Source organism: Manihot esculenta, chromosome 12 (genome assembly GCF_001659605.2).
Source record: "Manihot esculenta cultivar AM560-2 chromosome 12, M.esculenta_v8, whole genome shotgun sequence".
In the NCBI taxonomy this organism is placed as follows: Eukaryota; Viridiplantae; Streptophyta; class Magnoliopsida; order Malpighiales; family Euphorbiaceae; genus Manihot; species Manihot esculenta.
In genome coordinates, this window is record NC_035172.2 from 31,127,726 (window position 1) to 31,147,946 (window position 20,221).

The 20,221-nt window shown below is 43.4% G+C and overlaps 1 protein-coding gene across 6 annotated transcripts in view; it reads left to right on the top strand.

Annotated features, from left to right (window-relative positions):
• Positions 1-19,620: 19,620 nt before the first annotated feature.
• The window catches only part of LOC110627290 (suppressor of RPS4-RLD 1), a 30,614-nt gene continuing 30,013 nt past the window's right edge, over positions 19,621-20,221 (top strand). For 4 of the 6 annotated variants that reach the window (XM_021773548.2, XM_021773550.2, XM_043948748.1 and 1 more), the window contains exons 1-2: positions 19,621-19,936; positions 20,055-20,164. In XM_021773548.2, the coding sequence (XP_021629240.1) occupies positions 19,815-19,936; positions 20,055-20,164 (232 nt within the window). In that variant the 5' untranslated portion in view covers positions 19,621-19,814. The remainder of the gene's footprint in view (positions 19,937-20,054; positions 20,165-20,221) is intronic. The other 2 variants (XM_021773547.2, XM_021773549.2) reach the window with 1 other exon arrangement.

Consider the following 20,221-nt stretch of genomic DNA (forward strand, 5'->3'; position numbering starts at 1 on the left):
GCTGGTTTACATAAACATCATCAAAACCTCTAAGATCATGTATAAAAAGGGATACAACATTCTATGGTCAAGCACACACTAACATCCATAAAACTCATTACATAACTATACTATACTTTTACATTACAATTTGATCATGTCCATTGCTAGCTATTACAAAGGCATAACTTCTTTACTCTATCCGGACTCCCGTACTATATCCTGTACCTGTAAGCCTGGGGGAAAAGGGAGAGGGGTGAGCTAAAAGCCCAGTGAGTAGAGCTAGTAAAATACATTAACACTATGCTCAAATGGAATGCATCATAACACAAACAGTTCACATAAGGGTTGGGTGAACTTGTCACCAATTAGTCCAAGTTAACTCTGTGCCAGGCCGTAGCATGGGGTCCTGGTCTTCCTGTCATACATACATTACTTACCATTATCCCAGGGCCTCCTCTGGGCTCCTGGTCTTCGAGTCCACTATCGTGCCAGGCCGTAGAATGGGGTCCTGGTCTTTCCTTACTCTGTGCCAGGCCGTAGAATGGGGTCCTGGTCTTCCTGTCTTGGACTAAATGGGTCATCCAACATTCACCCACATCAACAACAATAGATGCAATGCGACATATTCGTGAAACTAATGCAATCATCCTATTGCATAATCATGATGCATGAAACATGATAAAACATTTAATTTTAAAAGATTAAGTTTAGTCCTACTCACCTCTGGCTGACTCTGACAATACCGAAGCAGCTGAACTCACTGCTGGGGTCCTCGGTTCCTCGGGTCCGAACCTACACAGGTGGACTCAAATGAGGGACCAAACATATCTGAACATAACTCTAAAATATTCCCCAAAAACCCCCTAAAACATCCTGAAAATATCACATAAAAACATGCAAGAAATGGCTGAACAGGGCACTTTCGGCGGCAGGTTCGGCGGCCGAAAGTCCCTCCAGAGCCGAAAGTCATGCAGGTTCGGCGGCACCTTCGGCGGCCGAAACTCCCAGACAGAGACGAAACTCATGCATGTTCGGCGGCACTTTCGGCGGCCGAAACTGCCCGACAGAGACGAAAGTCTCTCTTTCGGGGGCAACTTCGGCAGCCGAAGGGCTGCCTTCCCAGCCATGTTCGGCGGCCGAAAGTGCCTTCGGCTGCCGAACCTGGTTTCTGCCAAGGGCAGAACTTGGCTCCCTTTGCACATTTCGCCTCCAAACCTTAAATCATGCATAACTTCGTTCTACAACATGCATACCACACATACATTACACCTAGGGGTCTCAAACTATCATATACCCCAACTACAACACTTCAAACACACAAAAATCAACATACATTGCTCAAATCATCAATATAACCCATAAACTCAACATATAACCTAACATGCATTTCTACCCATAGATCTTGCATAAAACTTATTTAAAACACATAAGGAGCTTAAGATCGGCCCTTACCTCTTGGAGATCGAGAGGGAGACGACCTAAACTTGGAGATCCTCGAAAATGAGCTCCTGAGTTCCCAAAGCTCCAAAACTTGTTTCAAAAGCTTAAATCTTCAAAACCAAGTGAAAATAAGTGAAAATCTTGAAAGATTTAGAGGAAGAACATCAAAAATGGGTGAGGGACGGCGGAAAGCTCACCTTGGCCGAAAATGGGAAATAGCTCGCCCGTTTTCGGCTAAGGGACCCTTTTATAGTGGCTGGCCAGACCACGTTCGGGGGCCGAATGTGCCTCCGCATGCATGCCATGTTCGGCGGCCGAACATGAGGTTCGGCGGCCGAACCTGAACTTCCCTCACTCATGCTTTCGGGGGCCTAACGTGCCTCCAAAACGCATGCATGTTCGGCGGCCGAACTTGACTTTCGGCGGCCGAACCTGGGTTTTCCTCCAACGCTATTTTCATGCAAAAACTCATTTTATTTAATACTTAAAACCATTAAAACATGAAAACATTTCATAAAATATGATTCTACCCTTCTAGAGGTCTCCGACATCCGAGATTCCACCGGATGATAGGAATTCCGATACCGGAGTCTAGCAGGGTATTACATTCTCCCCCCCTTAAGAACATTCGTCCCCGAATGTTCCTCAACTAACACATGCAAGGCATACAACACAACCTACACATAAAATACATAGAGACTAACCTTAAAAGAGATGAGGATATTGCCGGAGCATGGACTCCCGTGTCTCCCAAGTGCACTCCTCAATGTTGTGGTGGTTCCAAAGGACTTTCACCATCGGGATTTCCTTGTTTCTCAGCTTCCTGATCTGGGTGTCTAGGATCCGTACTGGCTGCTCAACATAGGTGAGATCCTCTTGGATCTCCACATCAGGCTCACTAAGAACCTTGCCCGGATCTGACACGAACCTTCTCAACATAGAAACATGGAAAACTGGGTGGATTCTTGCCATAGAAGCAGGTAAATCCAGCTTGTACGATACATTCCCAATCTTTTGCAAGACTTCGAAGGGTCCGATGTACCGCGGAGCCAGTTTACCCTTCTTCCCGAACCGAACCACTCCTTTCATTGGAGACACCTTGAGCAATACCAGATCCCCCTCCTGGAACTCTACTTGCCTTCTACGGATGTCTGCATAACTCTTCTGTCTGCTTGCAGCTGTTTTGATTCTTTCTCTGATCATGGGCACCACCCTGCTAGTAATCTCTACTAGCTCGGGTCCTGCTAAAGACCTCTCTCCTACCTCTTCCCAGCAAACAGGTGATCTGCACTTCCTTCCATATAAAGCTTCATATGGAGCCATCCCGATGCTAGCATGATGGCTGTTATTGTAGGCAAACTCCACCAAAGGTAGATGCTGCCTCCAAGAACCGCCAAAGTCCAGCACACACATTCTGAGCATATCTTCTATGGTCTGGATGGTCCTCTCTGACTGTCCGTCTGTCTGTGGATGGAAGGCAGTGCTGAAATCCAACCTAGTACCCATAGCATTCTGCAGACTCCGCCAAAATCTGGAGGTGAACTGGGGCCCTCTATCTGACACTATAGAAACAGGAACCCCATGCAGTCTGACTATCTCATCAACGTACACCTGCGCCAACTTGTCCACAGAATAGCCACTCCTGACAGGGATAAAGTGAGCAGATTTGGTGAGTCTGTCCACAATCACCCATATGGAGTCCAATCTGTTGGACGTCGCCGGTAACCCCACTACGAAGTCCATAGCTATATTCTCCCATTTCCACTCTGGAATAGGTAGCGGGTTAAGCATTCCAGCCGGCTTCTGATGTTCCAGCTTCACCCTCTGACAAACTTCGCAGGCTGACACAAACTGTGCCACTTCTCTCTTCATAGCTGGCCACCAATAAACCTTCTTCAGATCTTGATACATCTTGGTGGCTCCGGGGTGAATGCTGTATCTTGCATTATGAGCCTCTCTCATAATGTCTCCTTTTAGCCCTATGTCATCTGGTACACATAAACGACTCCCATAGCGGAGGATCCCCTTATTGTCAAACCTGAACTCGCTGCCTTTGCCCGACTGAACAGTCCTGACAATCTTTACTAACTCTGGGTCCTCATGCTGTTTCTGAGCCACCTGCTCTAGAAACACGGGTGTCACTTTCATCTGAGCAACCAAGGCACCTGTACCAGATAACTCCAACTGTAGACCTTCCTCAATGAGCTTGTAAAACTCCTTCACCACTGGTCTCCTCTCAGCCGTGATGTGGGATAGACTGCCTAGTGACTTCCGGCTTAGGGCGTCTGCCACAACATTCGCCTTACCCGGATGATACTGAATCTTGCAATCATAGTCACTCAGCAGCTCTACCCATCTCCTCTGTCTTAAGTTCAAATCTCTTTGACTCAGGATGTACTGCAGGCTTTTATGATCGGTGAAGATCTCACATTTTACCCCATAGAGGTAATGCCTCCACATCTTGAGTGCAAAGATTACTGCTGCCATCTCAAGGTCATGTGTGGGGTAATTCAACTCATGCTTCTTCAGCTGCCTAGAAGCATAAGCAATCACCCTCTCATTCTGCATAAGCACACAACCCAGTCCCACACGGGACGCATCACAAAAGACTGTAAAGTCTTCATCACTAGCTGGCAGAGCTAAAACTGGTGCTGAAGTCAACCTCTTCTTGAGCTCTTCAAAACTCTCCTCGCACTGGTCGGTCCACACAAATTTCTGATTCTTCCTGGTTAGTCTGGTTAGAGGAGCTGCTATCTTTGAGAAGTCCTGAACGAACCTCCTGTAGTAACCTGCCAAACCCAAGAAACTCCTGATCTCTGTCACTGAAGTGGGTCTAGGCCAGTTAGCCACAGTCTCTGTCTTCTTGGGGTCTACCTCAATCCCATTCTCTGACACTACATGCCCCAAGAACGAAATGCTCCTTAGCCAAAACTCACACTTGGAGAACTTGGCATACAAGCCATGCTCCCTCAAGGTCTGTAGAACCAACCTCAGATGATGGGCATGCTCCTCTGCATTCCTGGAATACACTAAGATATCATCTATGAAGACAATAACAAAGTGATCCAAGTACTGGCTAAACACTCTATTCATGAGATCCATGAATGCTGCAGGGGCGTTTGTTAACCCGAACGGCATCACAAGGAACTCAAAATGCCCATATCTGGTCCTGAAAGCCGTCTTTGGAACGTCCTCTTCCCTGATCCTCAACTGGTAGTACCCCGATCTCAGATCTATTTTGGAGAAACAACCCGCTCCTGCTAGCTGGTCGAATAGATCGTCGATCCTTGGCAATGGGTACTTATTCTTGGTAGTGACTTTGTTCAACTGCCTGTAGTCGATACAAAGTCTAAGGGATCCATCCTTCTTTCTCACAAACAAAACTGGAGCACCCCAGGGTGAGGTACTCGGTCGGATGAAGCCCTTGTCTACCAGCTCCTGTAACTGCTCCTTCAACTCTTTCAATTCTGCTGGCGCCATCCTGTAGGGAGGGATAGAGATCGGTCGGGTTCCAGGCATCAGTTCTATCTCGAACTCTATCTCCCTAGCAGGTGGTAATCCTGGCAGCTCGTCTGGGAACACATCTAAGAACTCTCTAACCACTGGCACCGAGGCGGGCTCTCTGACCTGACTATTAAGCTCTCTCACATGAGCCAAATACCCCTGACATCCCCTCCTAAGCAACCTACGAGCCTGAAGAGCTGAGATCATACCTCTAGGTGTACCCCTCCTGTCTCCTCTGAAGACGACCTCTGATCCATCCTGACCTCTGAACCTGACTACCTTGTCCCTGCAGTCCAAGGTAGCACCATGGGTAGATAACCAGTCCATCCCTAGAATGACGTCAAAGTCTGTCAAATCTAGAACCACAAGGTCGGCGGACATGCATCTCCCCTCAACAAAAACTGGACTACACTGACAGACTGACTCTGCCACTGATGGATCACACTTGGGTCCACTGACCCAGAGAGGACACTCTAACCCAGAGATCATCAATCCCAACCTCTGGACGGCTCTCGGAGCAATAAATGAATGAGATGCACCAGGGTCCATCAATACATAAACATCCGAACAACCTATGATGAGATTACCTGCCACCACGGTGTTGGATGCGTCTGCCTCCTGCTGTGTCATTGTGAAGATCCGTGCCGGAGCTGATGGACCTTCACCTCTGAAACCCGCTGAAGAAGAGGCTGCTCCTCTCCCTCTGCCTCTGCCACTGGCCTGAGTCATGGCTGGAGCTGCTGGCTGCGCAACACTGCCTGAAGCTGTCTGCTGGGACTGAGCCATCGGGGCCGCTCTTGGACAGTCTCGAGCTATATGCCCCTCCTGACCGCATCTGAAGCAGGTGTTTGTCCCAAACCGACATACTCCCTTGTGTGGTCTACCACACCTCGCACAAACTGCATTATCCGCACCAGAGCTTGAGCCACTTCCAAATCCCAGACTGGACTTAACCTTGTTCCAGAACTTATTCTTCTTGCCCTTGGGTTTACCCCATCTCTTGCTGCCTGAAGCTGCTGCACTAAGGGTAGAGGGATCTAACTTTCCCCCACCCGGAGTTTTAGAACCAGAAGCTTGTGCCACTGTCTGCTTAACTGTCCCCTGAATGATGGCACTAGCTTCCATTCTCCTAGCCATATCTACTATGGCGTGAAAACTCTCTCTATCTGCTGACTGTACCAAGGAGGAATACCTGGGATGGAGCTTCATGATATACCTCCTCGACTTCTTCTGGTCTGTGCTAAGGTCTTGCCCTGCAAATGGCAGCAACTCCATAAACCTATCGGTATATTCGTCTATACTCATGTCATCAGTTTGCCTCAACTGCTCGAATTCTATCATCTTCAATTCCCTTGAACTATCAGGGAAAGCCCATCCTGCAAACTCATTTGCAAACTCTTCCCAAGTCATGTTGTCCACTCTCGGGTTCACATAATTCTTGAACCACTCCCGTGCCTTCTTGCACTTAAGCGTGAACCCGGCCATCTGAATGGCTCTACTGTCATCCGCCCCTATCTCATCTGTAATTGCCTTGACCCGCTCCAAGTACACGAACGGATCATTACCGGTTTCAAACTGGGGAGCACCCAGCTTCATATAGTCTGTCATCTTAACCTTGCTCCCACTGACTGAGCTAGGTCTAGGTGGTTGAGCAACTGGGGCTGCTGGTTCTGCAGGTGGTGGAGGTGGTACAACATTTTCTGAGGTAGGGTTTGCTGGATTTGGATAGTAAGGTGGAGGTGGATACATTGGGTACTGAGAGTACGGTGGGTAGTATGGTGGGTATGGCATCTGTGTGGGATAAGGGGTGAAACTAGGGTAATCCGATGTACCTCCCATCGAATACCCGGGATGTTGTGAGAAATGTGGGTAGTGAGGTGGCTGTACAAATCCCGAGGCCTGAGTGCCTCCTTGGGATTCTCCCATCCCTTCTTCTGACATACTGACTCCCAAACTGCCATCCCTCCTCTGTTCTACGTCCATATCATCCCCCATATCCTCAGACGCTCCTCCCTGAACTGTTCCTCTGACTGATCTGCTTCTACCCAGATCCAGAGACCTTCTAGGGTCTCTTGCTACTCTGTCCCTGTTGGACCTGCTAGACATTGCCCTAGGCAATGCTGGAGGACGGGCGCTCATGCCCTCATCCTCAGGTGGTACTCCAGTCAATCTCGCTGATCGACGAGTTCCTCTCATCCTGTTTTCTAAAAAACCGTGCACATCACAAGCAACATTAGCATCATATGGTTCATGTGAGCACACATGAACCCTCATCACATACATCACATATCATAGCATATCATTAATGCGCATGCATAAAGTCATGGCATTTCACATCAACATGCATGACAGGACTCCACATCCTATCCTAGTGGACATGATCTTTTCCTATTGTGCTTGACCTTCTATAACCTCTATGAGCCCGACACTCTAGGTCCGACCATATGAACCTAGGGCTCTGATACCATTCTGTAACGCCCCGAAAATCGGACCGCTACCGGCGCTAGGATCCGGGTCGACTTAAGGCCGCCGGGACCCGTAGCAAGCCTGACATAAAACCTGTAAACCTGTATAATCCCATACATGATCAACAACATGCATAAAAATTAAAACTTTTCTTTCTATAAACATCAACCAAACTCAACCTGTGCATAAATATGAACATAACTTTGATCCCTCTGTGGGATCTCATCTGTGCCCTCAAAGAGGTAACATAACCTGTGTTGAGCTGGTTTACATAAACATCATCAAAACCTCTAAGATCATGTATAAAAAGGGATACAACATTCTATGGTCAAGCACACACTAACATCCATAAAACTCATTACATAACTATACTATACTTTTACATTACAATTTGATCATGTCCATTGCTAGCTATTACAAAGGCATAACTTCTTTACTCTATCCGGACTCCCGTACTATATCCTGTACCTGTAAGCCTGGGGGAAAAGGGAGAGGGGTGAGCTAAAAGCCCAGTGAGTAGAGCTAGTAAAATACATTAACACTATGCTCAAATGGAATGCATCATAACACAAACAGTTCACATAAGGGTTGGGTGAACTTGTCACCAATTAGTCCAAGTTAACTCTGTGCCAGGCCGTAGCATGGGGTCCTGGTCTTCCTGTCATACATACATTACTTACCATTATCCCAGGGCCTCCTCTGGGCTCCTGGTCTTCGAGTCCACTATCGTGCCAGGCCGTAGAATGGGGTCCTGGTCTTTCCTTACTCTGTGCCAGGCCGTAGAATGGGGTCCTGGTCTTCCTGTCTTGGACTAAATGGGTCATCCAACATTCACCCACATCAACAACAATAGATGCAATGCGACATATTCGTGAAACTAATGCAATCATCCTATTGCATAATCATGATGCATGAAACATGATAAAACATTTAATTTTAAAAGATTAAGTTTAGTCCTACTCACCTCTGGCTGACTCTGACAATACCGAAGCAGCTGAACTCACTGCTGGGGTCCTCGGTTCCTCGGGTCCGAACCTACACAGGTGGACTCAAATGAGGGACCAAACATATCTGAACATAACTCTAAAATATTCCCCAAAAACCCCCTAAAACATCCTGAAAATATCACATAAAAACATGCAAGAAATGGCTGAACAGGGCACTTTCGGCGGCAGGTTCGGCGGCCGAAAGTCCCTCCAGAGCCGAAAGTCATGCAGGTTCGGCGGCACCTTCGGCGGCCGAAACTCCCAGACAGAGACGAAACTCATGCATGTTCGGCGGCACTTTCGGCGGCCGAAACTGCCCGACAGAGACGAAAGTCTCTCTTTCGGGGGCAACTTCGGCAGCCGAAGGGCTGCCTTCCCAGCCATGTTCGGCGGCCGAAAGTGCCTTCGGCTGCCGAACCTGGTTTCTGCCAAGGGCAGAAACTTGGCTCCCTTTGCACATTTCGCCTCCAAACCTTAAATCATGCATAACTTCGTTCTACAACATGCATACCACACATACATTACACCTAGGGGTCTCAAACTATCATATACCCCAACTACAACACTTCAAACACACAAAAATCAACATACATTGCTCAAATCATCAATATAACCCATAAACTCAACATATAACCTAACATGCATTTCTACCCATAGATCTTGCATAAAACTTATTTAAAACACATAAGGAGCTTAAGATCGGCCCTTACCTCTTGGAGATCGAGAGGGAGACGACCTAAACTTGGAGATCCTCGAAAATGAGCTCCTGAGTTCCCAAAGCTCCAAAACTTGTTTCAAAAGCTTAAATCTTCAAAACCAAGTGAAAATAAGTGAAAATCTTGAAAGATTTAGAGGAAGAACATCAAAAATGGGTGAGGGACGGCGGAAAGCTCACCTTGGCCGAAAATGGGAAAAAGCTCGCCCATTTTCGGCTAAGGGACCCTTTTATAGTGGCTGGCCAGACCACGTTCGGGGGCCGAATGTGCCTCCGCATGCATGCCATGTTCGGCGGCCGAACATGAGGTTCGGCGGCCGAACCTGAACTTCCCTCACTCATGCTTTCGGGGGCCTAACGTGCCTCCAAAACGCATGCATGTTCGGCGGCCGAACTTGACTTTCGGCGGCCGAACCTGGGTTTTCCTCCAACGCTATTTTCATGCAAAAACTCATTTTATTTAATACTTAAAACCATTAAAACATGAAAACATTTCATAAAATATGATTCTACCCTTCTAGAGGTCTCCGACATCCGAGATTCCACCGGACGATAGGAATTCCGATACCGGAGTCTAGCAGGGTATTACAGTTACTTACCTCTTTCCTTGTTTCCCTTTACTTACCATGGCTAGGATTGGTTTTCCTCAAGAGAGACCATGCACATTATATATTAAGACTTTTTCTAGCTTTTGGTGTGACTTGCCCTTACCTTGAAGTACTTTATTCAGGCTTTTGCACTTTAGATCTTGCTTGGAAAGGTCACCAACCTATTTTTGATGTACTTTTAGATCTTTCAGTGGGTCACCTATCCAAGTGGCTATTTAGCCTTGTTCATAGTCTTTTGACCATTGGAACAATTTTCTCCATTTTTTTTTATGCTTTTGAGGGCTTTGCCTTTGCTGAATTTTCTTTCTCTCAATGATTTGGGCAAATCAACACCTATTGCTAAATCAAGTCATGTTAAGTTCATTCACACAATTTCATTTTTGTCATCTTCAATCGAGGGTCATCAGTATATTTTTCACCATTGGTAAGCTCCAAGATTCAATTCAAAAAGCAATTCCCAAACATGAATACATCTTATTGCAATTGATTCAACATAGGGTTAAAGAGTCATCACATCAATGGGGTCATGGAAAGAAAGTTCATCAACATAGCTCATCAATTTGAGTAAAGCAAATCAGAAAGAAGAAGACCATGGTTGATCAAACACAAACTGAAAGGAAAACTGAAAAGAAAATGCAAACTGAAAGGAAAAATGTGTCTAAAGCAAAAAATTAAAAATTTCAGAGATCCGCACCTCCACACCTAAATCATGCATTGTCCTCAATGTATAGAAAACATAAAAGAACAAAGGAAACTGAGTACTCCCCTGGTGTGGTGTTGTATGGTGCGATCCACTTGGCAAGTTGCCTCAAGTAATTGGGGGAGGAAAAAGGGTCCCAACAGAATTAAGTGAATAGTGTAGCACGCCTTTTGATTTAGTCATAACCCATCTTATTTCTTTCATGTACTCGTGAAGTAACATGATCAGTTTCTCCTCTTTCAGATGAGGTGTGCCTCTAGCCCTTATGTTTGCATTTTTTAGCACTTCGAGCTTCAATTGATATTTCTCCATATGTAGCTGCAGTTTAGCATTGAGTTCGGGCAAAACAAATTCTACCTTATCTGGAGGCTTGGGCAAGCATAGATCTGCATGCTCCTTTGGTTTGGGTGCTTGGAATACCATTTGTTCCTTGTGAGCCTGGGCTGTTTGCATTGGAAGGCTGAAAGGAGTTTCAGATTCTTCTTTCTGCGCAGAACTTACCTGAAAGGGAGGCAGAAGACCACTGATCTGCGATTGAAGCTGAAAGGACACAACTGAAAGGCTTTCAGGTACTCCTTCTTGCGCAAGGTTGGTCTGCAATGGGAGGCTGGAAGGAGTTTCATGCGATGGAAGCTGAAGAAGTGTGACTGGAAGTGTTGCAGGAATGTCCTGCGCAAGGTTGATCTGCGCACCAAGCTGAAGTGGTGCGATCTGCTTCTGTTCATTCTGCGCATGGCTGCAGTCCACCTGTTGGATGCAACAGTCAGTTTCTTTCAGTTCTGGCTCTTTCTGGCTCTCTTTCCTGCAAGGATCATCATTTAGCATATCATTTTGATTTACATAAAAAACATCTTGGCTCATAAAATCAATGATATCTAAAGCAACAAGTTCTGTTTGATCAGTTGGATTGGACAAACTATCTTCTGGTTGGGTTTCTTCAGCAACTTGTTCTTGTACTTGCCATCTTTCATCATCAGCTTGACGCTCTTCCTCTTTTCTTACCATGTCTTCTCTCCATTTGGCGGCTACTCGATCCACTTCCTGTTGGAAATTGTGCAAAGTCTCCAACATCTTATAAAGATTAGTTCTGGTATCTTCAGGTATTGCATATCTCGGCTGTCCATAGAATCTTTCACATGCATGTACTTGTTAGAGTTGTTGTTCTTCAAAAGCTTGTTCAGCTTGGTCTATAACAAAACTTCTCATAGCAGCGATTTGTTCATAAAGTTCCACAAGGCGGAAAGGTGTACTTACCGCGTCTTGTTCTATGGTTAAATCTTTCAATAAAGATGTTAGAAAAGAAAGATCAGATCTACTTACCTCATTCATGATTCAGATGTGCAATTGAGATGTTTCAGAAGATGGTTCTGCGCAGAGTACTATTTTTTTTTTTTTTTTTTTATGTTCAGATCTGGTCCTGAAAGAAAAACAAATGAGTTAAATCAATTCCCCGGCAACGGCGCCAATTTTGACAGAGCGGTTGTCGAGGCCGGTCAAAAATAATACAATTCAGCTACCAACAATTTTACAACTGTAGATAGTGGTGAAAGGATCGAATCCACAGGGAATTGATACTTACCTATTTTCCTTATCAAGACCAAATAAACAAACAGAAAATAAATAGACAATGAAAATAAATTGCAAGTAAAGTAAAAAGGGGGGTTTTGAGATTGATGGGATTAAACTAATGATGAAAGCAATAAAAATAAAGCGAATAATAAAATAAAGAGAAAATAAATATGATAAAAGCTCTAGTTGAAGAATTAGATCCACTTTAGTTGATGGGATTGTTCATTGACACATATGTTCCTTTGTTGATTCAATAAATTGGCCATGGAGATTGAAGAAGCTTCTCACATCCATTATCTCTCTTTTAGATTAAATCAATTAGGGAAAGTCCTCAAATTAATTACTAATTAACAATTGCCAAAGAACGTCTTTGAGCCACAGGCCTTATACAATAGTCAATCGCATAAAGAAATAGAGAGAACCAATTCTAGTCACCCATATGCATTGAGACAACACTAGATCATGCAATTTCCTTGGTTGTGCACCAAGTGTTCTTATGGTTGAACAAATCAAGCAATTACGGACTTAAAATCATTCAAACCAACAATATATCACTTTGCAACAAAAAATCAATGGAGACCTTAAATAACAAAGCAATAATGTCCTTAAGCATGAAATCACAAGAATATTGAATAACAAAAGATAAACAATGTAGTCCAAGTCTCTCAATCCACAATACAACTAAAGCTTCACTTGTTCTTCAACTAGAAAAAAAGATTTCAGCCTCTCATGGCTGAAACAAAAAATAAAAATTAAAAAAAAAAAGAAATGTAGAAGAAGAGATGTGAATTTCGTAGGTGTCTCCCAAGGGGAGCTTAAAGACCCTGTAGAGGCTTCTTATGTGGCTTTTTATAGTTGAAAAGTGTTGCCCTAGGTCATACTTACTGCCCAAGAGGTATTTTCTGCCCAAGATGTGTCTGAAAAGGAAAGAATCGCGCTTTTCGGCTTTAGAAGGAAGGCTGCGCGAAAATGCACTGCGGAAGGAAGTTGGTGCGCTCGGTTTGGTCTCAGAAAGGGAAGGAGGCGCAGATTGTGCTTCCTAAATAAGTTTAGATGCTGACCTTACTTCCTAATTAGTGTAGAGGTTGCCCAAGGTGCTGCCCATGTGCAACTTGCTGCCCAAGTTGTTGCAAAAGAGGAAAGAATCGGACTGCAAGGCTTCAGAAGGAAGTTGGCGCGCAGATTGCCTTCAGAATAGGAAAGGAGCGTACCTTGTGCTTGGAAAGGAAGGAAGAGCGATCCAAGGCTGCCAATAGAGGAAGAAAAGTCGTGGCTTGATGTTCATAAGGAAATATGCACGTACTAAGGCTTTCAGAAGAGGAAGGACGCGCGGATCATGCTTCCAGAAGAGGTGGCGCGCGCATGGATTGCAAAAGAGGCAGGAGAATGCAGTCATTAATGTGCAGAATTGGAAAGATATCTGTCCAGTCTTTCCTTTTTAGGTGGAGCCTTCATTTGAATTTTAAACGCTGAACGCAGAAGAGGCAAGTGTGCCTTGATGAGACCTTGCTGCCTAAATTGGAAGATTTGACTGCTGCAGTACGTGCACATCTTTGAATAAGGAAAGAAAGATCTGCGATTCGAAATTCAAATAATTTCCTGACTGAGCTTTCCTTGTTTACTTTTGCTTCTGCACTTTCCTCATTTGAAGACTTTCCTTTTCTGAAAACTTGCCTTATTTGAAAACCTTCCTTTCCTGGCCCATGTTCTAATTAAGGCAGGAAAGATTCTGCAGTTCGAATTTCGGACAGTTTGTTGACTGTGCTTTCTGACTCTTTCCTTATTTGGCACTTTCCATATATGAACACTTTCCTTATTTGGAACTTTCCATATATGAAAACTTTTCTTATTTGGAACTTTCCATATTTGGCACTTTTTGGCAGTTTTAAGAGCATTTTCTCCATATTGTCTTTTCACACCTAGTTTCTGCAAAACATGAACAAAACCACAAAATTAGGTAGAAAAGGTGTAAATAAACATCAAGATTATCATGATAAAGTGGGCTAAATTATGCTCTGTCACTCCTTAGTAGAGCTGGCTAAAAGACCAGTGAGAGCAAGCAAGCATGGATCCGAAGCCTCCAAGACGCCACCAAACATCCGTTCCTTGACAATCTCAGCAACCACGCTCGCTGGGGACTGATGGGTGATATCCTCTGCATTCAGAATATCGTTATCAGGAGCGGACATCAGTGGTATCACAAGGGCTTCTTTCTCTTTTCCAATAGGAGGGAGAGCTGGAGCTGATCCCTTGGAAGCTTTGGATTTTTTCTAAGCTGGAGCTGGGGAGGGCACTTCGAGGGAGGCAGGACGTTTGTCCCCTACCTTCTCTATGACATCCTTGTCCTTGGCAAGGTCCGACCCCACCTCTTCAAGGGCATCCCTGGTAGAAGCCTCCGGGACACTATCCTCAACAAGAATGATCTCCAGCCCTGTCCCGGGAGCCTCCTCTTCAATAACAGGGGATTCAAACCTTCCCTTTGGTGCCTCCTCAAAAGGAAGAGCAGGATCCGCCCTCACCTGTTCGATGTCCCCAGCCTGCTTCACAACAACTAGGGGAGCTCCCTCCGCATCCTCCGTAGAACCCTGACCAGACTCTGACTCCTGAACAGGTTTTAGTGCAGGAGCCGACCTGCCACGGCCAGACGGCCGAGAGGACTTGGCACCGTGGGAGCTCGACTTAGGAGCTTTAGAGGAAGCTCTGGCAGGAGGTCGCCTAACCTTCTTGGCAGAAACAACCTGAGCCACCTCTGCAGCGACCTCAGACACGCGGCGCCCAGCCAGAAGGGCATCTAAGGCGGCGTGCATACTCTTCCGGGACAGAACTAAGTTCTTCGGGGGCTTGATCTTATCTATTTTAACGTTAGAAGCTGCCAAAAAATACAAAACCAGAAAGAGTTAGCGTACTTTCTAATATCACTTACGAGGAAAAAGCGTAGTTGCTAAACAAGGCATTATACCCGTGTCCCGGATATCCCTAAGGTTAGACACGAGCATACACCTCTCTACGTCATACTTCTTGTCAACAGAAGTCAGTTGAAGATACCCCACCTGCTCGGTGAGGCTTAGTTGGGGCAGGTCGTTGATGCCCGTGGGGACATCCTTCCAGTCTAGCCCCACTCCCCACGACAAGTCGGTCTCTTTTCTCAGCTCCGCCACAAGGAAATTCTCTACCCATCCCTTTATTGAGTCCTTGTAGCCCGTGAAAAGAGACAATCCACCACGGGGGGAGAAATAGTAAAAATTCTGAGTCGCTCTAACAAGGCGAAAGAAAGTGACAAATAGACACGCTGTGGGTGTAAAACCCTAACTCAAGCAAATGGATTCAAAACAAGCCATGAACAAAATGGAGTTTGGGGACAACATCCGGGGGGTTATCCCAAAGTACCGGAAAACCTCGATGAAGAAAGGGGTAAAAGGGAAAGTCAGACCGAAATCCCTCTGCTTAAGGAAGAAGATTATGCAACGACCCCTTTGGGGATCTACCAAGCCAGGAGGGAAAGGGTTTGGAAGAACTATCCTTTCATTTCGGAGAGGAGCTCGAATAAGGTATAGTGGAGTGTCTAAGTAACTCTGAGAAATATACTTAGTTATGGAAGAAGGAGTAATGTGCGACTCGAGATTAGCAACATCGGGAAGCTTAGGACCCTCCATGGAAGAGTAAGGGAGCGTACCTGAAACGCAACGAGGTCGAAAAAGCAGACAAGAACAAGTTTCTTCAGAAGATAGAAAGAATTCAAAATGAAAGGCAATAATGAGACGAAGCGTTGCTCTGCACAATTTTGTCTTGGAGCGGCGCAGTCATTAACTACTCTCGAAGTTTACCCCCTCATCAGTTAGACAATAACTGATGAGAAGGTAAAGGGGCAATGATGACCGCTGGATTCTCCTCACCCAGTCTAGGGCCAAGCCCATGGCAATAGCTTGTCACCCGAAGGCGCACAGGCTATCTACATAAAACAAACCCAACTTGCTCAAACATTAAGATCGGGCTCCACTTGGACCTCTCACTCAGTAATAAAGACCAAGCCTGCTCATCACCTAAAAAGATAAGGAGCTCGGCTCACAGGTTAAAAACAGAGCTCACGGTTACGACTAGTCCAGCATGGAAAAAGATAAGCCTGCTCATCACCTAAAAAGATCAGGAGCTCGGCTCACAGGTTAAAAATAGAGCTCACAGTTACGACTAGTCCAGCTCGGAAAAAGATAAATAAAAAGTTCAAAGATGCAAGCAGATGGAAGCATGATAAAGACCAAACCTGCTCATTACCTAAGAAGGTCAAGAGCTTGGCTCACAGGTTAAAAACAGAGCCCACGAGTACGACTAGTCCAGCTCGGAAAAAGTAAGTCAAAAGCTTAGTTGGCTAAATGAACTCTAGTTCTGAATGACTAAGGGGGCGAGAGGGAAAAAGCAATACAGCAGATCCCTCAGAAAAAGTTACGGAGCAAGCAATCTAAGTACTTCATTTATAACAAGGAAAGAACAGCTCGAGTATGAACGCAAAACAAAAATTTCATTAAAAGAAAAACACATTACAGCATGTCACAAATACCAACACTACGGGATAAAAGGCTATCCTCAAAGGATTTACATGCCCAGATACATCATCATCTACGTTTACATCACTGTCGCCTACCCCACTATCCTAGCTTTCGATTCAGACGAATTCTCATAGTTCGGAAGATGAGCTTTGCAGGCCAGCTAAGCTCTGTCTCGTTATTATAGGGGAATTGAACAGGCCGATCCCCATAAGCACCCTTCACTGTTCCGTCATAGATAGGCGTTCTGAAGAGCAATGGAACAAGTGAATGTTGCAAACCTACACCGAAATGTGATGCACGATACACTCGTGCACACCCAAGAAAACCAGCGAAACATTCTGAAGAGCAATGGAACAAGTTAAACTTTCAATATCTTGAAACATATGTGGAAAGACATCATCAGGAGGTGGGGCAGGCTTTGTTCCTGTCGACCTAAAGTCCTCGATTGATCTCAAAGTCCAAGAGGACCTGAGAGTTCGAACAATTAGAGCAGCTGAGACTGACTTGACGCTGACGTACAGCCTTGAAGATTCGAAACCTCGAGAGCTCGGCATGGAAGCCCGAGCTGGAGCAAGGGAAAGGCAAACCATACCCCTTCCGCACAACAAAGAAAACTAAACCCGCATCTTTCGGGAGATTGGTTGAACAAGAGGAAGAAAGATCGAAAAGAGAAATCTCGCTGTTTCGTTAAGGATCCCAAGGATGAGAAGGAAATGTTAGTAATATATAGTCAGAGGCTGAGCTTTTAATGTGAAACAGGGCGACTTTATACTCTAGGCTAACAGCATCAGAATCCTTAAAGGCTATTCACCAGAAAGGAAAGAAAGTGTACCGGGAAGATAAAAGTAAGAAAGCGAGGAAAACAGCGCGCACAAAGAGCAGAGGAAAGCTAAAAATAGAAAAAAGACAGAGAAGATTTAAAGCTACAAGTGACAATAAGATGAAAGGGCAAGCCAAATTCAAACAGACGCAGTCATAATGATCCTAGGGGTTTACCCCCTCGACAGTTGGGGCAATAACTGCCGAGAAGGTAAAGGGGCAATTGATGACTTCTGAGTTCACCTCACCCCAGTCTAGGGCCAGGCCCAAGAAAATAGCCCATTACTTAGAGACCCTCAAGCCACTCGCGCCAATTGGGTCCAGTCCGCTCAGCCTCACGATCGGGCTTCATCTGGCTTTCTCCACCAGGCCGGCCTTGTCTTCACTATACCTCGGGCCTATCCCATTTGGGCCCTGCTTTATTCCTATTCTTCGGTCCAGTCCGGAACCCGAAGGAGGATTCATCCACTCGCCTTGCAGACTCGCCTACCCGCGCACAGAGAGAATCAGAGACCGTTGCGCATGGGGCAGAGATCTGATTCCCTCGTACGTCCGTATCAGCGTAGCAGGGACAGGTGGTCTAATGATACTCGTTCTGTTGGCACGTCACTAGCAGACAAAAGGAAACCTATAAAAGGAGAAATACTCGCCTCTAGGTTTAAGCTTTTTCTAAGTTTTACAGAGTCCATTGTAAAAACCCTATTTCTCTGAATCTCAGATCATCACATACTATTATTAGAATCATGCGCATGATCATAAATGCACATGTAACGATTTGGAATTGTCTTTATCAAAATATTTGTATAATCATTGTAGATAAATCTAAAATATCACAATATCTAGGAATAAGTTTAAAAGGTAAGTGTGAGTTTTTTAAATTAGCCTTTCTTTTTTTCTATATCTTCTGATATTTTAAATATTTAAAAAATTTAATCAGAGAAAAATAATTTATTACTTAAAAAAATAAAAAAATTTTTTAAAAAATCTCTTTTGAAATAATACTTAATAAGATCTCTCTATATAAATTTATTAATAAATTTTATTTTTTAAATTAAAATTAAACAATAAAAAAAATAAATTATATCGTTAAAAAATATTTTTTAAAAAACTATTTTTATAAAAAATATTTTCTATAAAAAAATTTTTTTACCTAATATTAATAACTATGTATACAATGCTAATAACTAAACTTTTTTTCTTTTCTCCATCCTTTGGCAAAGAATCCTTAACTCCACTTTGCTTGCATCTTCAGGAAGAATATGTCTTTGTACTTAGAAACAAGTTAAATGATACAGCAAAAGAGTAACTAATCAATACTCCTTGAGTTGTGGTTTTTCTACATCATCCATATACAGCTGAGAGATATATACATATAGAAAATAAATTAAAAAAGACAAAGTCTTTATTTATAGTATTAGCATACAGCGCAACCATTCGGTTTTCAAATGGAACCGAATCGAATAAATTAAAAATTGAAATTTTAGTATTTATAATAGTTAAATCGAATCGATTTTAGTCAAAAATCAAATCAAATTAAATTAGTCTGATTTAATTTAATTTAATTGGTTTGAATTTTTAATAAAATTTTTATTTTTTATATTTTAATTTTAGTATTTTAAAATTTAATTAAAATATTTTATTTTAATATGATATAATCTCTTGAAAATAATATACTATTATCATTAATCGGTTCAATTCAAATTTTTCAATTTTTTTTGATTAAAATCGAACCAAACTGAAATAATCAAAATTTTAAAATTAAAAATCAAATCAAATTAAAATGAATAAAAAATTAAACTGAATTTTTAAATTAATTTGATTCGATATTTTTTTCGATTTGAATCGAATACAACTTACCTAATTATATAAATAAAATTCATAATAAATTAAGATACAATATTTATTATAAGATTTATATATACAATAGGTAAAATTTACGTATATATTTTTCGTTAAGTATATAGAGTATCCATAAAAATTATCTTATTTGAAGTCATTGCCTAACAAAGACAGCCTAAGAATCAGAAAATATGGTTCCTAATCTAAATTTAAAATTTTCAACACACTGAATTATAAAAAAAAAAGTATTTCAAGTAATGAATTAATTTTTTTTAATATATTCATGCATTGGATATTTATAATGGATTTGTACTGGAATTATCTGTAATGGTAAAAAAGGAAAAAAATGCTGGTGAAAACTGGAAACGGGTGATTAACCAATGGAAATTAAGCTTGTCTACACGTGTAATCGCACGTGCAACCCCCTCCATCACGCTCGATTTCTCCACCACCCCTCCTGGTCCACCTCTCCTTTCCACCCCATTTCTCCCGTTCACTCACCTCCATCGACTCCGTTTTCTGTTTTTCCTTTCTTTCCCCCATCCTCTATCATTTCATATTTTCGTAGCTGAAACCGTCGAGACCAGAGAAAGGAAGATAAAACCGAAATCGGTATAAGCTACTTTGTGATTTAATTGAGTGTTCATGGCCTCGGAGATCTCCGAGCGAGTCGAGCTTGCTAAGCTATGTGGCTCCAGAGATTGGTCCAAGGCGATTCGAGTTCTCGATTCGCTCCTTGCTAAGTCCTGCACTATTCAAGACATTTGGTCTGTATTTTTTGTTTCATTTAACTGTTTTAGCTTCTTTGATCTTCATTTTCATGGCGGATAGATTGATTTTTGCTAATGTGAGCTTCTTTATCTTGTTTTTGATTGATTGTTGCAGCAATAGAGCCTTTTGTTACAGTCAATTGGAGCTTCACAAGCATGTAATTAAGGACTGTGACAGGGCGCTTCAGCTCGACCCTACTCTTCTCCAAGCTTATATCATCAAAGGTATTTCGCTTTATTCACCCTTTTTTTTAATTATATCTCTGTGAAACTTGAGCTTTA